General features: G+C 45.9%; 2 protein-coding genes across 3 annotated transcripts in view; one reads left to right on the forward strand and one right to left on the reverse strand.

Annotated features, from left to right (window-relative positions):
- Positions 1-5,787, reverse strand: part of Nop9 (NOP9 nucleolar protein) — an 8,698-nt gene extending 2,911 nt beyond the window's left edge. Inside the window, exons 1-5 of the mRNA XM_013025446.1 lie at positions 5,489-5,787; positions 4,821-5,279; positions 2,891-3,001; positions 2,576-2,717; positions 2,273-2,465 (exon numbers count right to left, since the gene is read on the reverse strand). Of these exons, the coding sequence (XP_012880900.1) occupies positions 2,273-2,465; positions 2,576-2,717; positions 2,891-3,001; positions 4,821-5,279; positions 5,489-5,735 (1,152 nt within the window). The 5' untranslated portion in view covers positions 5,736-5,787. The remainder of the gene's footprint in view (positions 1-2,272; positions 2,466-2,575; positions 2,718-2,890; positions 3,002-4,820; positions 5,280-5,488) is intronic.
- Positions 5,788-5,905: 118 nt separating this feature from the next.
- On the forward strand, positions 5,906-17,679 carry Dhrs1 (dehydrogenase/reductase (SDR family) member 1). 2 transcript variants are annotated; one of them, XM_013025447.1, is made up of 9 exons: positions 5,906-5,961; positions 6,859-7,026; positions 9,414-9,557; positions 9,710-9,786; positions 14,860-14,992; positions 15,727-15,873; positions 16,764-16,833; positions 17,142-17,222; positions 17,356-17,679. In XM_013025447.1, exons 2-9 carry the CDS (start codon positions 6,877-6,879, stop codon positions 17,490-17,492), a joined length of 939 nt encoding a protein of 312 aa, XP_012880901.1. In that variant the 5' UTR covers positions 5,906-5,961; positions 6,859-6,876; the 3' UTR covers positions 17,493-17,679. The 2 variants fall into 2 exon arrangements, with proteins under 2 accessions (XP_012880901.1, XP_012880902.1); XM_013025448.1 differs by lacking the exon at positions 5,906-5,961 and adding an exon at positions 6,045-6,077.
- The last annotated feature ends 4,770 nt before the right edge of the window (positions 17,680-22,449 follow it).

Here is a 22,449-nt window from a genome sequence, read left to right on the forward strand (position 1 = left end):
AGAAGTGGCACTGTGGCTCAAGTGGTAGAGCGCTAGCCTTGAGCTGAAGAGCTGAGGGACAGCGCCCAGGCCCAGAGTTCAGGTCCCACAACTGTACCCCCCAAAAAAAGGCAGTCATAGAGGTGCCACCTCACATAGGTAAAGGACATTTTTTTTTTTTTTTGGTCAATTGTGGGGCTTGAACTCTGGGCCTGGGCATTGTCCCTGAGCTCTTCAGCTCTACCACTTCAGCCACAGCATCACTTCTGGTTTTCTGGTGGTTTATTGGAGATCAGAGTCTCACGGACTTTCCTTGCCCGGGCTCGCTTTGAACTTCAATCCTCAGATCTCAGCCTCCTGAGTAGCTAGGGGTACAAACCCGGCAGCCAGCTGGGAAAGAACTTTTTTTATTTACTTGTTTTTATACCAGTCCTGAGATTTGAATTCAGGGCCTGGGGGCTGTCCTTTAGCTTTTTTGCTCAAGATTGGCACTCTACAACTTGAGCCACAGCTCTACTTCTAGCTTTTTTGAGTGATTAACTAAAGATAAGAGTCTTGAAAACTTTCCTGCACAGGCTTGCTTCAAGCTGCAAATCTCAACCTTCTGAGATTAACTAGGATTACAGGTATGAGCTACTGGCACCCAGAAGAGTAGCCTCTCTGTAGATGTAAGGGAAAACTAAATAAGAGAGGACTGGAATTAAACTGCCCTTCCACTCCAAATCCAAATCCATGAAACCCACAGGAAAGCCACCACAGTGCTAAGCAGCAAAGGTAAAGAGAACCTATGACATTAGCCAAGTGCTCATATGGCCATGTAACTAAGTGCCCACAGTCTGGGGAGGCCATTCAAGTTTGAGCTTCAAATGTGAATTAAGCTCATCTCCTAAGTGGACAAAATGGCATACAACCCTGTAATCCTAGCATTTGGAAGAAAGAGGCAGAAAGATCATGAGTTTGAGGCCAGCCAGCCTAGGTTACATAGTTAGGGACTATCTAAAAAAAAGAAAAAATCGGGTGCTGATACCACCCCCTGCTTCCTAGTTTCTTTTCTTTGGAGAGTAATGTGTTCACTCTATCCTAATGGCAAACCCAAGGTTAGAAAAATGGAGGGTCCTTCATCCCAAGTAGAATCTGATCATATGAGCATGGGTGGCACTAAATATGAGTGGTTCCCACTACAGAGGAGCAGAACAGGAGCCTGGAATGCTAGATACTCAAGAGGCTGAGACATGAGGATTGCTGTTCAAAATCAGCCCAGGCAGGCAACATGAGAATCTTAAATCCAATTAACCATCAAAAGGCTAGAAGTAGTAATGTCACTTAAGTGGTAGAGCACAAGCCTTGAGCAAAAAATCTAAGCAAGAGTACAAGGCCCTGAGTTCAAGCCTCAGTACTGGGACCACCATTCCCCAATATTTTTTTTTTAATTAAAAGTTGGAGACATGGTTAAAGTAGTAGAGGGTTGCCTAGTAAGCACGAGACCCTGAATTTAAACCCCAGTACCTTCAAAATAAATAAATAAATAAAGCTACATACAAATTTCATTGGCCAAAGCATGACAGCACATATCTCTAATTCAGGAGACTGTTTTAGGAGGATCATGGTGTGATGCCAGTTTAGGCAATAAATTAGCAAGGTCCCATTCACAATAAATAAGCAGGGCATGGTGGTTCATAACTGTAATCCCAACTATTCAGAAGGCAGAGGTAAGAAGTTTGTGGTCCAAGGCCACCACAAAGCAAAGTAAGCACCAGACACTTACCTGGACATTGTGGTGGCTCATACCAGTAATCCTACTCAGGAGGCTAAGATCTGAGGATCATAGTTCGAAGCCAGCCCAGGCAGGAAAGTCTATGAGACTCTTATCTCCAATAAACTACTCAAAAAAAACTAGAAGTGGAAGAGCACTAGCCTTGAGCACAGACAGGCTCAGGGACAGAGCCCAAGCCCTGAGTTCAAGCCCCAGGACTGGCAAATAAATAAATAAAGCACTAGACCCTATCTGAAAACTACTAAAGCAAAACAAACAAAAACACTAGGAACATGGCTCAAACAATGAGAACCTACCTATCAAGCATGTTCAAACCCAGTACCACCAAAAAAAGCCAGTCTATTACCGGTAGTCACATCTCTGGCAGTAGGGCATTTTTATCTTATACTCTGGGAAACCTTAAGGTACAACTTTATAAGGCAAGGGCAATGAGCAACACACTGTTAGACATACATAGGCACATACTAAGTAGGACCCAATGAACAGAAGAGTAGAGACTCCACCAGACTTTTAACTCACCAGCTCAGGAGAAGTAACTGCATCCAATAAGCGTTGCAAAGGGAAGTTAGCAATGGGATGTGCAGCCAAGGTCAGCAGCTGACCCTGGAAGTGATCTTCAAAGAGACTCTGGAGCTTTGGGGGCTCTAACACCAACAGCACCTGTTCTAGGAGTCTGGAGCTTGTCTGATCCTGAAGAAACATCAGTAGAGGGCTGAAAATAAAAAAGGAATCAAGAAGTTTTAACTCTACTTCATGTAAAACAGTTACACCCTATACCTGACTCATTTTACACAGCTAGTCAATCCCAAAGTTAAGCCATACCTTCTGTCTGCTGAGGAACTGCGAGTACCCAGATAGCCAATCACAGCACTGCAGAGATGGGCACAAAACTGGGGCAGTTTGCGGTGTAAGACATGTAAGGCCACTTGAAGGCAGAAGCTAGAGATCTTGTCAGTGATAAACACTGTAGGGAGAAGGCAGAAATAATTTTGTATCTACATGGATACAAAATGTCCCCAAAAATGCTTTGCAAGAACAAACCACAAGTTTGAAGAAGAGGAATGACCTTAAGGGCCTTGCTTGGCAGCAATCTCCAGCAAAGTATTTCCAAGACCATCTTCTTACTTCCCTCCTTACCAGCAATGTCTTTCAGAAAGCAAGAGCTCAGGTCCTGAAGGCAATTCAAGAAGGTTTCTGGGACTTCAAAATCAGCAGGCTTACATTCCCGAGCTGAGGTCCTGTGTGCTTCTGAAAGAAGATCAAGCATATTTGCAGTGATGAGATCACAAACTGCTATCCAGGAAGGAGAACACCACAGGAGGATGAGGGCTCAGCTTGGAGATGCCAAACTCCTGTTATCTCAAGATGGCTGACCTGAGATAATGTTTCTGTTTCAACTTTTCTAAGAAACTTTAACCAGCTCCCCCGGGGTCCACAAAATTTAACTCAAACTCCTCAACCAGGTATGTTAAGAGTAGTCCAAAATCAGATCTCATTTAAACATCTCAGGTAGAGTACAATGTTGAACTTCTGTAACCCCTGATACTCAGGAGTGGGTCAGAAGCAAGCCCAAGGAAAATTCAAGCCAAACTAAAACAAGAGAAAACCATGGGGCTAGGAAGGTGGCCCAGTAGTGGAGTGCTTGTCACACATGTATGAGGCCCTGGGTCCGACTCCTCAGCATCACAAAAGCAGAAAAAGCCAGAAGCGGTGCTGTGGCTCAAGTGGTAGAGCACTAGCCTTGAGCTGAGGAGCTGAGGGACAGCACCTGGTCCAGAGTTCAGGCTTCACAACCAACAAAAAAAGAAAAGAAAAAAAGAAAACCTTGAAACTCTGAAAAATAAGCTATAGCAAAAAGGGCTTAAGGTATGGCTCACGCTGTAGAGTAATGCCTAGCAAGAACAAGGCCCTGAGTTCAACCCTTACTAACACCAAATAAACTCTAACCTTATTTTCAAAAGTTTCTCGAAATGAAGGTCACACACTAGACTCAAGTGGCTCACACTTGCAATCCTAGCTACTCAAGAGGCCAAGATTTAGAGGTTCTAAGTTCAAGGACAGCCATAGACAGAAAAGTAGACTCCATCTCCAAAATAACTAGCAAAGAACAAGACTAGAGGCATGGCTCAAGTGGTCAAGCTGCATGTAAGCTAGTAAGCATGAGACTGAGTTCAAACTCCAGTATTGCCCTAAATGAATGCATAAGTAAATAAACTAATATGATGATGTAGATCATAGGTTGTGACTGTATGATATAATCAAGTTAATGATTTTAATCAGAATTCTTAAACTAGAACAGACTAAAATTTTAAAAATAAAATAATCAGAGTGGGTTGCACACAGTAAGGGTGTTGCCTCCTGAATTTTGCCTGAGTTCAGTATGTGTATATAGACACACACTAAGTCAAGGTTGTGTTTTTTGTTTTCTATTACTGAAGAGTGAGATCACTATCTCAAGGCCTCATACTTAGTAGGCAAGTTGGCTATCACTTAAATCATGCCTCCAGCTCTTGAGTCATATTTTAAAACGATTTTTTTTTACTGTGGTTATGGTATTAGAAAAAAAATTAGGTACTAGTGGCTCATGATTGTAACCTTAGCTACTCAGGAGGCTGACACCTGAAGGGGCGTGGTTTGAAGCCAGCTTAGGTAGAAAAGTTGACTAGAATTCATCTCCAAAATAATCAGCAAAATACAAGGATGGAGTCAGTTTCCAAGGTTCAAGCATCAGCTTTGTGAGCAAGAAAACCAAGAGAGAGCAGAGGGTTGAAGCCTGATTTCAGGCAGTGAGTTCAAGCCCCAGTCTCAGCACACACAGTCTGAAATATATTGCTGTAATGAAGCATCTCCCCTTCTTCCTTCTCCTGCTATATTAACAGCTGTCCCCTAAACGCATAGTGTGCATACACTCTATGCATACACTCATCACTGGTCTCAACTCTGCCATAATTCCTCTGCTAATTCAAGACCAAGCTCCTCCAAGAAGACTTAATCTGCTTATTCTCTTCTTTAGAACTACCAAGTCCTTTCCTACCAAGTCCACTTCCCTTTCTTATAATATACTTACTAGATGATTGGGAACCTCGGTGCCTGGTTCTCTCAGATTCCAGAAGAGTCCCGCCTAAGACCTGTAGGAGAGTTCTGACCACGAAGCTGCCATGAGTGTCTCCACAGTAGAAAAGAAAATCATCAGATACCTCGGAAGCTAGTCCCAGGACCAACTCCTCCAAGCTTTCCAAGACACCATCCTTCCCCTGCTCCTCTTCCTCCTCCTCCTCTTCCTCCTGCTTGGCGGGCCTCTCCAGCAACCGAGGCAGCTGCAGCAAAGCACTTTGCAACACATGGACCCCGCACCGATGACAGGCCACAATACGCAAGTTGGAGCGCAGAGCCGCCCATATTCGACACAGTGGCTTCAAAGGACTGAATCCCAACAGTTCTTGCAACATCTCACTGCCAGTCCTGTTCGTGGCCAAGGCCAGGGCTTGAGCCTCCACTTCTTTCAAAATATTGTGCACCATCAGCTCTAGAAACGCGAAAAAAAAAGTGAACTATTTAAAACAAACGGGAAAGAGGACAACTATGTTTCATTGTTGAAATTCGGGACGAAGGGCAAAGACCGAGGAAGAGAGCATGAGACATAAAACTCGAGTCCTCACGCCCCAGGGACCCAAGAGGGTCCCCTTCTTGGCGGGTCCTGGATTTTATGCTGCTGGCTGGAACCCCCCCCCTAACCTCGCTCTTCCCCGGCCTCCGGGGCGTCTTTCAGCGTGGACAGCGCCCGTCGGAAATATCCCAGAGCTTCGGGGCTCAGATGCGGAAGGGCCTCCGGAGTCGGCTCTGACTGCCGGTCCGCAGGCGCGCGGGAGTGCCGCCCGCGGCCCGGCGGAGGGCGCCCCGACCCCGGGGCTCCGCGTCCTCGTTTGCTGCCAGCAGGGAAGCGGCGCCCCGAGTGGGGAGGAGAGCGTGGCCCCAACCCCATGTGTGCTGTGGAATAAGCGGTTCTCACGCCGCCCAACGCGAGCCGGGTCCTGACGGACTTCCGAAACGCCCGGCGCGCTCCGCGTGACGTCAGGGTTCTGCGACGACCTTCACCCGCGGCGCGGTGGGTGTGGCCTCCGGGTGGCCCGCCCACAGACACGTGGGTTGGACGCCGAGTCCTGGGCCCTGCCCACTTAGTCCCCTCCGGGAATCGCTGTGAACTTCAGGTACTGTTTCCTCGCTTCCCCTCTGCAGACACGATCACTCACCTTAGGACTGCACTCTGACCTGGACGGGGGGGTCCCGCCCGTGGCCAGAATAAAGTTCTCCAGTTTCAAGTCTGGTGAGTTCGACAGAGCGAGGACCCCTTTTGAAGGAACCCCAGAAACAGGATGGACTCACATGTTGTCTCACTGAAGGCTCAGGAGCCCTCTCCGGCTTGGCCATACTGGGGCCAGGTCAGTGGCCAGAGCTCTGGAGAACTCAGGGCTCTACGAAGATGGCGCCCTAAAGGGCTGCTTCTCCAAATTCCTGCACCTAGTTAGCCCCATACGGAGGGTCGCAGTGCCTCCCGAAGAGCTGCTCGCCGCGCTCTTTTCACTCTGTAGGCCATCCTGGCCCGAGGCTCACACTCAGTTGTGCTCCTCTGAACCTCTCCCCTCCAAGGATCCAACCTCATGGGGCTCCCCCTTCTGTCCCTAGCGGGGACTCCACACACAGTCAGCGTCTCCCCCCCCTCTCTCTCTCTCTCTCTCTGTCTTGAACAATTTTAATTTTTAAATTTATTATTCTTATTATAAAGGTTATGTGCAGAGGGGTTACAGTTACATAAGGCAGGTAAAGAGTACATTTCTTCCTGGACAATCACTTTTTCTCTTGCTCTCTCCCAGTTTTTCCCTCCTGTCCCCACCACAAGGTGTAGCGTTCATTTTCAACATAGTGTCCAGTGAGTACCATTGCTGCTGCATTTGTTTACCCTTTGCCCCTCCATATAAGCAAACAGGACAAAAAGAAAAGAAAAACCCTCGTTTCCATTTCCCAGAGCTTATTTCAACAAATATTATTTTGTATGATCAGATGCACATAGGCATTGTTCCTCTAAAAGCGTCTCTTTATCTCCACAGGTGTCCTTTCCTTGAGTTATGGATGTTCCCATGAAGGGCCAAGTGTGTGTGGTGACTGGTGCCTCCAGGGGTATTGGCCGTGGGATTGCCTTGCAACTCTGCCAAGCAGGTGCTACAGTCTATATTACTGGCCGCCATCTGGAGACACTTAAGGCTACAGCTCAGGAAGTGAGTAACTGACCACCTGAAGAAGTCTTTCCAAATCCCTTACCTGACACAACATGACTTGAAAATTTACTAAGAATAACATAAATAAACCATGAATAAATTTAGATTGGACTGAGATTTGCTAAGTACATTTTATGGGAAAAAAAAACTTTCACTTGAGGGCTTAAAATATACAGCTAATCTTTTGGACCTGTGCCTTCCTCTATTTTAAGCAAGACTTTATTAAATTATACATTTTCCCTTTCTACTGGAGTTTAGTAAAATAAATAAAAACTTGAGTATCTATGAATTGCTAGGCACTGGGCAAACCACTGTGGTTTCCAAGAATAATAAAATACAATTTTTGCTCTTAAAAGATAGAGTCCAATAGGACACGGCCATTTCAATGTAAATATGATAAGAGGGAAGATATTAACAAAAGGTTCAAGGAGCATGGGATGATAGGGCATCTAGGTGATAGGTACGCCTTGAAGCAAGTCTTGAAAGATAAAAATTAGATAAAGTTAGGCAACTCATTCTAAGTTACGTGAGCAAATAGTGAAAGAGTCGGTCATTGTGAGGTAAGGTAGGGGAAGAGTAGATGGTGAGAGGCCAGAGGAGGAATGAGTCAGAGGCTGAGGGTTAGCTTTGTTGTGGAATGTTTGCTTGGCAAAATGCAAGGCTCTAGGTTTAATCTCTAGCACTGAAAACACAAACATCCTGATAATGAATGTAGCCTATTTGTGTTTTTATGGATTTTTTGTGGGTTTTGTTGTTGTTGTTGTCTGGTTTTTGTTTTGTTTTGGTGCTAGTACTAGGGCTTGTACTCAAGGTGTGGGCACTGTCCCTTAGCTTTCCCCCTCCTCAGGCTGATGCTCTATCACTTAAGCCAATTTTTGCTGGTTAATTGGAGATAAGAGTCTCTTAGTCGTGGGGGCTGGGAAGGTGACTCAGTGGTAGAGTTGCTTGCCTTGCAAGTATGAGGCCCTGGGTTCAGTTCCTCAGCACCACATAAATAGAAAAAGCCGGAAGTGGCGCTGTGGCTCAAGTGGTAGAGCACTAGCCTTGAGCTGAAAAGCTGAGGGACAGCGCCCAGGCCCAGAGTTCAGGCCCCATGACCGACCCCCCCAAAAAAGACTCTCATAATCGTTTCTCCCCAGGCTTACTTCAAACCCCAATACTCAGACCTCCACCTCATGAGTAACTAGCTGGCCACATTTTTGTTTTAGATAGTTCATACTGACTGGATTATGGAGAACTAACTTAAGGCAAAAAAGATTGGAGGTCAAGTGAGCATTTAGGAGGCATCCCAATAATTGAAGCAAGGGGTTAATAGAGTGGTTCAGAGCATGCACCTGGAGAACAGTTCTTAAATAAGGTACTCTTCTACCTTGGATGTTGGAGGATGTGGACACATTTGTAGCAGGTGAAGCAGAACAGAAAGTAGGAATGTTTATACCTGATAATTCTGGGGTTTTGTTTTTCTTTATTTCTTTATTTTGTCAGTCGTGGGGCTTGAACTCTGGGCCTGGGCACTGTCCCTGAGCAATTCGGCTCAAGGTGAGTGCCCTACTACTTGAACCACAGCTCCATTTCTGGTTTTCTGGTGGTTAATTGGAGATGAGTCCCACAGACTTTCCGGCCCCGGCTGGCTTTGAACTGTAATTCTCAAATCTCAACCTCTTGAGTAGCTAGGATTACAGGAGTGAGCCACCAGAGCCCAGCTTTTATTTTTATTTTTTAATATGTGGTATTTATTTTATTTGTTGTCGGTTGTGAGGCTTGAACTCACAGTCTGGGTGGTGTCCCTAAGCTCTTGCTCAAGGCTAGCACACTACTACTTTGAGCTATAGTATTACTTCTGGTTTTTGGAAATAAGAATCCCACAGAGACTTTTCTGCCTGGGCTGGCTTAGAACCGAGATTTTCATTTTTCAGCCTCCTAAGTATAGGATTACAGGCATGAGCCACCAGTGCCCAGCTAATTCTGGGTTTTTAGTAGCCATCAAGAGCATTAGTAGAGTGAGGGAAAGAGGAATGGGACTAGTAAGGGTTCTAGGTGAGTGATAAAGTAGATAGGAGCTTAAAGATATGACAGAAAGGACCAAGGACAAGTGTCATTTGTTTCTAAAAGTAGGCTCCATGCATTTTAGCTTTCAGAGCACAGTGCCTTGCACTTGATAGGCCTTAGTAAATGCCTGTGATTTTGAATCTTGACATCCCAGTCCTCCTTGCTGTATTCCTGAAACTCCTAAAAAAATACACTAGAGGGCAGTATTGCCTTGCTATATTAACTCAGCTTTGCTTTCCCTATCACGTTCTCAGTTCCCAAGCCCATTTAGTTAGGAAATTATGTTATATCTCACACTAGTGCACAACTCTGCGTTCATGTCCCCTGTTCCTCTCCAGGCACAGTCCCGTGGTGGCCGTTGTGTGCCTGTGGTGTGTGATTCAAGCAAGGAAAGTGAAGTCAAAAGCCTTTTTGAACAAGTGGATCAGGAACAGAATGGGCGGCTGGATGTGCTGGTCAACAATGCCTTTGCTGGGGTCCAGGTAGCCTTTGAGTTTGATCCAACCCCACATTCCTTCCCTCCTTCTGAGACCTGTTAGTACTGATCCCCATTTGTTGTCTCCTCCATTAGTCATTCCTTTACACTCTCCTGCCCTCAGATCATCTAATCAGTCACCCTCCCTGTGCCTTCTAGACCATCCTAAACAACAGTAAGTCCTTCTGGGAAGCCCCTGCCACCATTTGGGATGACATAAACAACGCTGGACTCAGGTGAGTATTCCCTTTGACTCTGTAAAACCTGGGCTCCCCTTGCTCAGAGAGCAAAGCCAGAGCCTTATCTTTTTTCCTCAGGCTTTCCTAATCTCTGTCTTTCTTTCTCCTTTCTGTTGATTTGTCTATTTATATCTGGAGAAGTACCATATAGGTGAATCTGTACTTGTGAATGTCAACTTTTTCATGTTTTTTTTTTGGTCGGTTGTGGGGCTTGAACTCTGAGCCTGGCTGCTGCCCCTGAGCTCTTCAGCTCAAGGCGAGCACTCTATCACTTGAGCCACAGCGCCACTTCCAGCTTTCTGGTAGTTTATTGGATATAAGATTTCACAACTTTCTTGCCCCAGGCTGGCTTTGAACCGTGATCCTCAGATCTCAGCCTCCTGAGTAGCTAGAATTATAGACGTGAGCCACCAGCACCTAGCATGTCAACTTTTGATCTATTTCTATTGGTCATTTTTATCTGAGAAAGCCTCTGGCCTTTCCTCTGTCTCAAGACCCGAAGGGAACTTTCCTGGAAACTCAGCAGTGTCAACAGTCTATAGTCTGTGCTTGTAAAACTGATTGGAGGGGGTGGGTGCTGGTGGCTCACATCTGCAATTCTAGCTACTCTGAGGATTGTGGTTTGAAGCCAGCCTGGGTAGGAAAGTTTGTGAGACTCTTATCTCCAATTAAGTACCAAAAAGAAAAAGAAAGCTGGAGTGGAGGTGTATCTCAAGTGGTAAAGAGCTACCGTTAAGCAAAAAAGCTCAGGGATAGTGTCCAAGCACTGAGTTCAAGCCCCTGAACTAGCACAATGATTGGAGGGATGAATTCTTTTGTTTATGTAACAATAACAATATGTCCTCCTTCCAGACCTACAGGCAAGTGCGTTTCCAGTGCAGAGTTGGGACATAGGGATCTTTGTGTGTAAATGTGTGCCAGTACTGGGGTTTCAACTCAGGGGCTGAGCACTGTCACTTACCTTTTTCACTCAAGACTGGCAGCTCTACTTGAGCCATAGCTCAAGTAATTGAGCTAATTGGAGATGAGTCTCATGGACTTTCCTCCCTCAGCTGGCTCCTCAGATCTCAGCCTCCTGAGTAGCTAAGATTACAGGCATGAGCTACTGGTGCCCAATGAAACTGTTTTGGGGTTACACATACATCTGGCACAGGTGTAAAGTAAACACATTTAGAATTTACCCAGTGTAGTCTGCATAGTTATAACTTTTGGTTACTATTGGAATGATGTTACTCTCTCCAGTAATTAAATTACAATTGATAGTGGGAGGGAAGGGATGGTAGGGGGAAAACAAAGGAGGCAACAATGCTTGATAGGAAATGTACTCATTACCTTGCTTGTGTAAATATAGCCCCTCTATACAGTATTTTTACAATAAAAAACTTAAAAATGCATTTGGTAGAGGTAATCTGTCTCCTGTGAGATGATCTAGAAATCTAGGACTACAGCATCTAAGAACACCCACTGGGCCAATTTTGGTACTCTGTTGGCATCTCAAGAAAGCAAGATTAGAATGCAGTTGTGAGCCAGGATGCTGATGACTCATGACTATTATCCTAGCTACTTGGGAGGCTGAAATCTGGAGGATGTCAATTTGAAGTTAGTCCAGGAAGAAAAATTCACAAGATTCTATCATCTCCAAAATAACCAGCAAAAAAACATTCTAAAAGTGTGCCTCAAGTGGTAGCTTGCCTCCTGTGCCAGCCAGGCCCAGTGAGCAGGCCAGTGCTCATGGCCTCCAAGGCATGCCTTCTACAACTTCATCTCTTGCTGGTCAGGGCTATACACTTGAACAGGGAGGGAGTCATGGTAGAGAGCCAGACCCTAAGCTCCCCACCTTGATCCATGATGAATGATTTTGTTTTAGCCTTTATAGCAGCTCACTAGCACTTTCCCTTCCTTTCCTCCTCTCATATAAATGTATTGCTTTCCTCTGTATTACCTGGGGCAGGGCTTTCCCCCTTAAAACTATAATGCTGCCAGTTTTCATTCAAAGGAGTTTATCCAATCACCATGCAAAAGAAATTTTTTTCTAGTTAACAAGTATATGTATATTACTGAAAAAGATTGTGGGAAAAAAATGTAAAGGTGAGCTGAGGGGTAGAGTGCTTGCCTAGCATGCACACAATTCCTTAGTACCAAATCCACAGAAAAAGCTGGAAGTAGTGCTGTGGCTCAAGTGGTAGAGGGCCAGACTTGAGCAAAAGAGGTTCAGGGACAGTGCCCAGGCCCTGAGTTCCAGCCCCAGGACTGGCAAAAAATTTAAAAAATGTAAAAACTAGTAAAATATTGCCAGGCATACTGGTGTACATCTGTAGTCTTAGTATTTAGGAAACTCAAAATCATGTCCTCTTGCCTCAGCTTCACAAGAACTGGAATTACTGGTGTATAATACTATGCCATCTGATTATTCTTTTTTTTCAGGTTTATTCTTTCCTGTACTCTATACTTATACAGAAATATGTGTGTTAGCATTTGTATGTGTTTGTACATGTGTATGTCTTATTTTTTTTATATTAAAGAAGCAACTTTATTGAGAAGGTTCATACACTGACCGGCCGGGGCCGCAGCACAGGCTCGGGAGCTGATACTGTGACTGTATGTCCTATTTTTAAGAAACAAGTCTGTCAGTCATGTTTTCTAATTTCTGTCTTGGTACAATGCTCAGAAAAGCCTTTCCCACATCAAGTTATACACACATTTGAGCCGGGCACCGGTGGCTATGCCTATAATCTTAGCTATTCAGCAGGCTGAGATCTGAGAATTGTGGTTCAAAGCCATCTCAGACAGGAAAGTCTGTGAGACTCTTTTAACTTTTAACCACCAAAAAGCCAGAAGTGGAGCTGTGGTCCAAGTGGTAGACCACTAGCCTGGAGCAAAAAAGCCAAGAGCCAGTGCCTAGGGCCTGCGTTCAAGCCTCAGTACTGGCATAAAAAGATAATAAACACATGTGATAATGTATTTAGTACTTCTGTGCATTTATTTTTTGGTTTAAATACTGAATCCTTTTTAGAATTTATTTTTGAATAATACATGAGGCAGTGGCTCAGTCCTCTCCAACCCAAGTATCTGTTCAGTTGTCCATTTACTGAATGATGCATCTTTCTCCACTGACTTGAAATAAGCCTTCTAATAAATGTTCTTGCATTTATTCCCACTTGCATTTGGATCTAATTGTTGACTATTTTGTTTTATTGGCTTACCTGTCCACTGCACTTTTTATTTTTTTGGGGGGTGGTCCAGTCGTGGGGCCTGAACTCTGGGCCTGGGCGCTGTCCCTCAGCTCTTCAGCTCAAGGCTAGCACTCTACCACTTGAGCCACAGCACCATTTCCGGCTTTTTTCTTTTTGTTTATGTGGTGCTGAGGAATCGAACCCAGGGCCTTATGCATGCAAGGCAAGCGCTCTACCACTGAGCCACCTTCCCAGCCCCTCCACTGCACATTTTAAAGAATCATCTTTAGGCCGGGCACGGGTGGCTCATGCCTGTAATCCTAGCTACTCTGGAGACTGAGATCTGAGGAGCCAGCCGAGGGAGGAAAGTCCATGAGACTCTTATCTCCAATAAACCACTCAGAAAACTGGAAGTGGTGCTGTGGCTCAAGAGGTAGAGTGCTAGTCTTATGAGCAAATATATTAATTTATATCAAGTAAATATTTTTCATGTTCTTCTGTAAAATTTTGTCTATATTGCCGGGCACCGGTGGCTCATGCCTGTAATCCTAGCTACTCAGGATGCTGAGATCTTAGGATTGCAGTTCAAAGCCAGCCCAGGCAGGAAAAGTCTGTGAGACTCTTTATCTCCAATAAATCACCAGAAAACTGGAAGTGGTGCTGTGGCTCAAGTGGTAGAATGCTTGCCTTGAGCTGAAGAGTTGAAGACAGCGCCCAGGCCCAGAGTTCAAGTCCCACAACTGAAAAAAAGAATTGTCTATAGTTCTTTCATAGTTTTAGTTTATTTTTCCATATAGACCTTCTTCATTTATTAGGTTTTTTTGGTCCTTAGAATTAATTTATGTGGGTGGATTTTTTTGTTTTTGTTTGTTTTTTTGCTGGTTCTAAGGCTTGAACTCAGGCCTAGGCACTGTCTCTGAGCCTCTTTGTGCTCAAGGCTAGCACTCTATCACTTGAGCCAAAGCACCACTTCTGGCTTTTTCCAAGTAGTTTATTGGACATAAAAGTCTCACAGACTGGGGCTGGGAAGGTGGCTCAGTGGTAAATTGCTTGCCTTGCATGCATGAGGTCCTAGGTTCAATTCCTCAGCACCACATAAGCAGAAAAAGCTGGAAGTGGGGCTGACTCTCAAGTGGTAGAGCGCTAGCCTTGAGCTGAAGAGCTGAGAGACAGTGCTCAGGCCCAGAGTTCAGGCCCCACAACCGATGAAAAAAAGACCAAAAAAAACGTCTCACAGACTTTCATGCGTGGACTGGCTTTGAACCATGATCCTCAGATTGCAGCCTCTGCTGAGCCACTGGCGCCTGGCTTTTTCTCTTTAATTAATTTTTATATTGTTATTCTAAAGGTGATGTACAGAGGGGTTACAGTTATATAAGTCAGGTAAACAGTACATTTCTTTTTGGACAATGTCACACACACACACACACACACACACACACACACACATACACATATACACACACCCCAACCCTTGAGCTTTTTTGCTCAAGGTTGGCACGCTACTACCTGAGCCACAGCTCTACTTCTAGCTCTTTATGTTGTTGTTGTTGTTTAGAGATTCAGGGACTTTCCTCCCTGGGATGGCTTCATACTGCAATTCTCCAATCTCAGCCTCCTGAGTAGCTAGGATTACAGGCATGAGCCACTGGTGCCCAGCTCTAATTTATGTTAGTAATTGCAATTATGACAAAACATTTTTCCCCTCACTTCATATAAAGATCATCCTTTCTCATCTGGTTCCCAGACTGATTCCTCGGGTCTGCAGCTGCCCCTGTATGGCCTTCTCCTGACAGCTGTAGCCACTGAAGGCCTAAGTAGCTGCTAGGGGCTACAGCATGCAGGTCAGCATTAACAATTTGTTCCTTCTCCTTCTCCTTCCTTGCCCACCTTCCAGAGGCCACTACTTGTGTTCTGTGTATGGGGCACGGCTGATGGTACCTGCTGGCCGGGGGCTCATTGTGGTCATCTCCTCCCCTGGTGGACTTCAGTATACGTTCAATGTTGCCTATGGTGTGGGCAAAGCTGCGGTAAGGACCAGTGCCAGGGGTTTAGAAGATATAAGACACTGATGCTACTTACAGCTAGAAGGTACAGTCCCTAGTGGCCAGGATGGTGAGGCTAGCTAGGCCCTTACCTCTCCATCTGTCCCAATCTGAGGGAGACTTTCTCTGCTTTACCCTCTCCTCCTTCCTTCTACCAGTAAAGGCATCAAATTGAGGAAGTGATTAGTATTCCTACTAGGACTCCTATTCCTTAAGGCTCCTGAGAAGGGCAGAGGCTAGCTTAGCACTGGTGGCTCACCAGTAAGTAAGCTTAGCTATTCAGGAGGCTGAGATGTGAGGATCTCAGTTCGAAGCTAACCCAGACAGGAAAGTCTATAAAACTCTTATTTCCAATTAACTACCAAAAAAAAGCCTGAAGTGGAGCCATGGCTCAAGTGGTCAAGTGGTAGAACACTAGCCTTGAGCACAAAAGATCAAGGACAGCACCCAGGCCCTGAGTCAAGCCCCAGAACCAGCAAAAATAAAAAAAAGAAAAGAAAAGAAAGGAGGAGAAAGAAAGAGAAAGACAGGAAGAAAGAGAAAGAAAGAATGAAAGAAAGAAAGAAAAAGAAAGGAAGAAGGAAGGAAGGAAGGAAAGGAGGGAGGGAGGGAGGGAGGGAAGGGCCTTGGAGCATACTTGTTAGATGCAAAGGGAGACAGAAAAGGAAGGTGACATGCCAGGTGCCCTGGCTCTCATTCTGCCTTCTATCCCTCTACAGTGTGACAGACTGGCTGCTGACTGTGCCCATGAGCTGCAGCACCATGGAGTCAGCTATGTATCTCTGTGGCCAGGGATGGTGCAGACAGAACTGCTGAAAGATTATATGACAAAGTGTGAGAGCCTTGATGATCCTAAGTTTAAAAAGGTTGGCAAAGGGGCTGGGAATGTAGTTTAGTGGTAGAGTACCTGCCTAGTATTCATGAAGACCTGGGTTTGATTCCTCAGTACCATATAAACAGAAAATGCCCGAAGTGGCACTGTGGCTCAAGTGGTAGAGTGTCAGCCTTGAGCAGAAGAAGCTCAGGGACAGTGCCCAGGCTCTGAATTCAAGCCCCAGGACTGGCAAAAAAAAAAAAAAAAAAGTAACATTCCCACATATCAGGGCTTCCCAGAGCAGACAGAGGACTGAGCATTGTGTTGTGTTATCAGTCTTGTAAGAGAGATGCTACCTTCTTTTTGCAGGTAGTGAAAATGAACCACAGAGAGATTAAGAAACTTGGTCCAGGGCTGGGGATAGAGTATGTGTGCTTAGCATGAATGGTCCCTGGGTTCAATCCCCAGCACAGGGCAGAAAGAAAAAAGAAGTTTGTCTAGATCATATATGTCTGGAGTGGAAAGGCTGTTTAGCACTGAAGCCCAGGCACTTGACCCCTGCTCTGAAGAAGCCTGGAAGATCCAGACCCTCATCAGTGCTGGAATCCTTCCTCTTAGGAATGACAAAAGATACTGGTGCGGGGGCATCATGCTTGCCTGCGTGTTGGGAGTAGCAGCTCTGGTGCCTCCTAAGACACTGGATCTTACAGGTCCTGCATGTGTCTGTGGCCTCTCTCCTAGAACTGAAGATGAAAGGGAGGAAGATTTGGAGAATGCTCTGATCCAGGTGCCAGAGGCCCATGCCTATAACTCAGGAGGCTGAGACCTGGGGATGAGCAAAAAAGCTCAGGGATAATGCTCAGGCTGAGAGAGGGAGGGAGGGAAGAAGGGTGAGAAAAAGAAGAAATAAATTAACTCTGTACTTCTCAACCTGTTTTTCAGTACCTACCACATTTCTCAACAGCGGAATCCACAGAAATGAGTGGCAAATGCGTGGTGGCTTTGGCAACAGGTAAAGAATTTGGAGCAGCCAGAAAGGGTATGAAGGATCTGCAGAGCAGACCGGGTTTTGGTTCAAGTGGTGACTAAGGAATATACCTAGCTTTTCTCTGTCATTTGAAGCTCCATGAATCAGTACTCCTGGTTTGTGGGTTATGAGTCTTAAGCACTGGCTCTGGGAGGTGTAGCCAAAGGCCTTCATAGAAACAAGAGAAACAATGTTCCTGAGTGGTCAGTGATATTCTTGTCCTGTTCGGCCCAAATCTTGTCCCTCTGCACCACTCCCATGATCACTATTTCTAACCATGTATGTGCCCACAGACCCTAATATCCTGAGCTTGAGTGGGAAAGTGCTGCCATCCTGTGACCTTGCTCGGCGCTATGGCCTTCAGGATGTGGATGGTAAGAGCTGTGTTCCAGCAGCCATCCTTGACTGCCATTCCTTCTATTCCCTGCTCACTCCTTTTCCTCAATCTAGTCTATCAGGGTTGGGAGTGGTAGGCAGACGTCTAATTTGTCCTTCTGTTGTTCCCAGGACGCCCTGTCCAAGACTATCTTTCTTTGAGCTCTGTTCTCTCACAAGTCACCAACCTGGGATGGTTGGCCTCCTACTTGCCTGGCTTTCTCCGCACACCCAAGTGGATTATTACCCTCTACACCAGCAAGTTCTAACCCTCCCGATCTAACATCACAAACTTGTCTTAGCCTTTTCTAAAAGAGAATGTCTCTGCTGGGCATCCTTGGTGAATCTGGGAGTCCTTGTAAGTCCTTTGTATCTTGCTTTTCCTTGTCCATACATTTTACCTTTTGTCTCAATATTGAAAAATATAGACTAATAAAAGTCTAGTTTCCTGATTCAGTATGTTTGTAAGTGCTGATTCTATACTCAGAAAGACACAGATATATGAATGTTTAAGTTCTCAAAGGACTCTCTGTCCCTAGAATAAGGCCCCTTTCCTCCAGTCCTGATCCTGCTCTACCTGCCTGTTTCCCAGGCTCCAGCTAGAGAGTGGGATCCCTTTTCAACCAGAGGCTCCCAGTCGCACACCGTTTTCACCCTCTCATTCTACCATCTCTTTGAGATGACTGCTGACTTCTAGCTGGGCTGATCTCTGGGAGGTCCAATCCAACATGGACAGATGCCTTGGTATGTCAATGCTTTCCCAGAATTGGAGATGGTACTAACCAATTCCAGGTAAGGGATAGAGGACCAGCTACTGCCACTGGCATACTCTCATCCTACCTCTTGGGATAATATCCCTGAAATGCTTCTTCACATCGAATTACACAAGCCCTTTAGGGTCATTTTGCCTACTTAATGACAAACTTCACTGTCCTCCAGAGCCAAGGGGCTCCAGGAGACCTAGCAGTTCTTTAAAAGTGACAGGTACCTTTGGCACAAGCACAGTGAAGGGGGTACCCAGCACAAAATGAGGTGGGGAAGGTTCCTGGAGGATCTGGACAGACCCTAACAATGACAATTACAAGAAGATTCAAACGGAAAACTGGCTTGATCAGACTTGCACTGAGGTACAGGCAGAGGGAGGAGCAGTGGGCATCAAAGGAACCACAAGAGGCTGGCCCAGATTCAGTGTTGCCGATGTGACAGCAGTGGGGGTATGGGTCAGGGAAAGTTTCCAGGAGGCAGTGTCCATAGTCTGGGGGCCTGAGCCATCACAAGAATGCTGCAGTTGGGGGGGTTGCACTGGGGGGGGGAGAGATGGGAAGGGGAAACGAAGGAGGAGGCAACAATGCTTGATAAGAAATGCACTCATTACCTTGCCCATGTAATTGTAACCCTTCTGTACAGTATTTTCACAATAAATAAAAAAGAAAGAACGATGCAGTATTCTTGGCATGGGGGACCATGAGGCCAGTAGTAGTACAGAGAAAGAATGTGCTTGAGCAGCTCTGAGAAGCCACTTTGCCTGAGGTAGCCCCAGTGGGACACTGAGGAGCTGGCTGTGAGATAGCCCATTCTAGCTGGAGCAAATCAAGGGGTTTGGCTGATACCTGGACTATTGATCCCTAAAGAAGCTCAGAAAAATATGGAAATAAGATTTTTATGTTTCTCAGAGGTGACAATTACATAGCCTAGAATCCAAAAAGTAGAAATATGCCTAATCTCCAAAAACAGCCAGTGCTACCTTCTCTTCCTCCTCCTCCTCTGCCTCCTCTTCTTTCTTTTTTCTTTTGTTTTTTTGTTTTTGTTTTTTGGTGGCAGTACTTCGGCTAAAACTCAGGACCTTTCACACTGTTGGCTTTTTTCCCCCCTAACATCTGGGGTTGTACCAGTTGAACTACACACTTCTCTGGCTTTTTGCTGGCTAATTGGATATAAGTCTTACAGATTTGTCTGCCCTGGCTTCAAACCCCAGTCCTCAAATCTTAAATCCTTCTGAGTAGCTAGGATTATACACGTGAGTCCCTAGCACTTGCTACTCTATTCTTGAGTAGCCATAGAGAGAGCCCATTCTTTTTATTTTCCTAGAAAAAAAAAAAAAACATGGGACTGGGAATGTAGCTTAGTGGTAGAGTGCTTGCCTAGCATGCATGAAGCCCTGGGTTAAATTCCTCACTACCACATAAACAGAAAAGGCCAGAAGTGGCTCTGTGGCTCAAGTGGTAGAGTGCTACCCTTGAGCAAAAGAAACCCAGGGACAGTGCCCAGGCCCAGAGTTCAAGCCCCAGGACTGGCAAAAAAAAAAAAAAAAAAAGCAGAACACTTACTGAGAAAAGCATTTACTACAAGTATTATCAATATGAATTTCCAAAGAAACCATATGCTGTTTTAACAGAAATACCAGGTTTACTATGGACAAAGCCAAGAAAACCAACAATGCCAGATATTGAATTTCTAGGGCACTGTCCTTGAACAAGAGACCGTTCATATACAAGCAAACATCTAAATGTATTCAGAGAGAGTTGCCTTTTTCTCTGTCTGAGGAGTTGTGTTTTCCAGTCTCAGAAACTTATTCTAGCCTTGAGTCTACCCTTCTAGGTTAGGCAGCAGTGCTGGGCCCAGAGCCTCATCCTTGCAGGGCTTTCTGCAGCTGATCCCATTACCAGAAATTTGGGTGCTTTGCCAACAGGGAAGACAAGAGACTGTGTGATGGCTTAAGGAGGAAAGACTTTAATGCTGAGACGTGCTATGAATGCCTGGAACAGCCCAGCCCTGGACTTCCCCACAGCGGCCAGCTCACATCATGGCTATGAGATATATTCATACCTACAGTGAAATTCTCCAGATTCACCCTGGTTTTCTGCTTCAGGGTATTCTCACAGATGTGAGTTCTGACCCACTTTCCTACACTAAACAGGAAGATGGTGTGTATAGGGCTTGGCTGAAAGAGCTGATTTTCTTTTGGGGACAAATGCTCAAGAAAGGGAATTGCATCCACTGTTGAAGGTCCTTTGGGAAAGGAGGTCTCTAGAAGACAAGGGAAGTGATAAGGTGATACAGGTAACAGGTTGGGGATTTAGTCACAAGAAAAAAAAAAAAGAGGGGCTGGGAAGGTGGCTCAGTGGTAAAGCGCTTGCCTTGCATGCCTGAGGCCCTGGGTTCGAGTCCTCAGCACCACATAAGCAAAAAAATAAGCTGGAAGTGGGGCTGTGGCTCAAGTGGTAGAGCGCTAGCCTTGAGCTGAAGAGCTGAGGGACAGCACCCAGGCCCAGAGTTCAGGCCCCACGACCGGACCCCCCTCCCCCACCCAAAAAAAAGGATGCATGCGGGTCCCAGAGTCCAGAGTCTAATGAAGAGCCAAGACAAGGTAGCTGAGGCCAGACATGCCCTTGTACCTTCTCATTCCTACCCACCCCTGACCTCCTAGGCCTTGACATTGTCTTTGAACTGTCACACAAGACATCTCATCCCTTCACTGTTTAGCTTCCATTCCCAGGGAGAAGGCTGGGTACTGGTGGCTCACACCTATAATCTAGCTACTCAGGAGGCTGAGATCTTAGGATCCCACAGTTCAAAGCCAACTGGGCAGAAAAGTCTGTGAGGCTCTTATCTCTAATTAACCACCAAAGAGCCAGAAGTGGAACTGTGGTTAAAGTGCTAGCCTTTGGTAAAAAAAATCGCAGGGACTTCCCAGATCCTGAGCTCAAGCCCCATTTTCTCTCTCCACTCTCCTCTCTGTCTCTCCCTCCCTCTCTCTCTCTCCCTCTGTCCTTCTCCCTCTCTCCCTCTTCCCCCCCACCCTGGGAGAGTCTCCACTTTGACTTCAGAAAGCCTTTGCCTAGGTCCCCTCCTATCACCTCCAGTCCTAACCCCCTGAGTTAGTCCAGCTCCTCCACAAAGCTCCTCCCTGATCCCTGCTTGCTCTTTCTCAAGGCTCCACCCTCCTGCTTCTACAAACTCCAGCCCCTCACCTGCCTTTCCCTACTGGCCCCTCCACTGGATTCTGTTTGTCTAACCTTCCATCTCCCAGGCAACAGGTGTTTGTAGCAGCCTCTTCAGCTCCCAGCCTTGGGTAGGGAGGGGGGGACATGTACTGACAAGCCTGTAAAAGGTCCAACTCTCAGAGTGTTTCCAGTTATTACCATGAAACAATTAGAAAACCATAGTGGGACTTGGGTGAGGGCTCAAAAGGAGCAGGAGTGGTTTCCAATGCCAGGCTTCACCCAGGCTGAGCACAGCCCTGTATCTCTCAGGTTTCACTTTACAGAGGGATTACAACATTCTTCTTGCCTTTCTTTGTCAAACTACCTCCTCTTCTTTCTCCTTCTCTTCCTCCTCCTCTCTTTCTTCCACATCCCTCTCCCCCCCTTTCCTCTCCTCCCCGACTTCTCCCTCCTTTTCCAAGAGTATCAGAGTCCATTTCTGCCCATTTCCCACATGATACTCCCTCACTAGCCCCCCGCCATGTTGTATGCCCCCACCCAAAGGTCATCCCTAGAGCCTCAGAGCTGAGGGAGAGGTAAGATTTACCCCAGCTGTGTACATGGATCTTCTGCCATGTGGTATCAAAGATAACTGAAGGGGCTAGGAATGTGGCTTAGTGGGAGAGTGCTTGCCTAGCATGAAGCCCTGGGTTCTATTCCTCACTACCACATAAACAGAAAAAGCTGCAAGTGGCATTGTGTCTCAAGTGGTAGAGTGCTAGCCTTGAGCAAAAGAAGCTCAGAGACAATACCCAGGCCCTGAGTTCACTCCCTACAACCGACCCAAAAAATTTCTTTTTGCTTGGCCAGGCACCAGTGGCTCATGCCTATAAACCTAGCTACTCAGGAGGCTGAGATCTTAGGATCCCAATTCATAGCCAGCCCAAGCAGGAAAATCTGTGAGACTCATCTCCAATTAAACACCAGAAAACTGGAAGTGGCACTATGGCTCAAAGTGGTAGAGCCTTAGCCTTGAGCCAAAAGAGCTCAAGAACAGCACCCAGGCCCTGAGTTCAAACCCACAACTGACAGAAAAAAGAAGAAGAATCAACACAGCCATTTACTAGTTTTAAAGCCATTAAAATTCTTCTGTAACTTCTGACAGTAAATATTGAGCTGATTCTGATTTGTGCAGAGAAAGTTTGGGCATGAAGTTGGGAAAGGGAAGGATAGAGTAGAGCCTCAGTGGACTGATTAAGTGGGATTAGACCAGCTGTGTTTATCTAAATTGGAATGTCTCCTC

Source organism: Dipodomys ordii, unplaced genomic scaffold (assembly GCF_000151885.1).
Source record: "Dipodomys ordii isolate 6190 unplaced genomic scaffold, Dord_2.0 Scaffold84, whole genome shotgun sequence".
Taxonomy (NCBI): Eukaryota; Metazoa; Chordata; class Mammalia; order Rodentia; family Heteromyidae; genus Dipodomys; species Dipodomys ordii.

Excerpts from the sequence above, each read along its gene's own strand:
- Dhrs1 (XM_013025447.1), top strand. The coding sequence starts at position 6,877 with ATGGATGTTCCCATGAAGGGCCAAGTGTGTGTGGTGACTGGTGCCTCC. Across the intron at positions 14,993-15,726 it reads ATGGTGTGGGCAAAGCTGCG|TGTGACAGACTGGCTGCTGA; the intron begins GTAAGGACCAGT and ends ATCCCTCTACAG. Across the intron at positions 16,834-17,141 it reads CGTGGTGGCTTTGGCAACAG|ACCCTAATATCCTGAGCTTG; the intron begins GTAAAGAATTTG and ends ATGTGCCCACAG.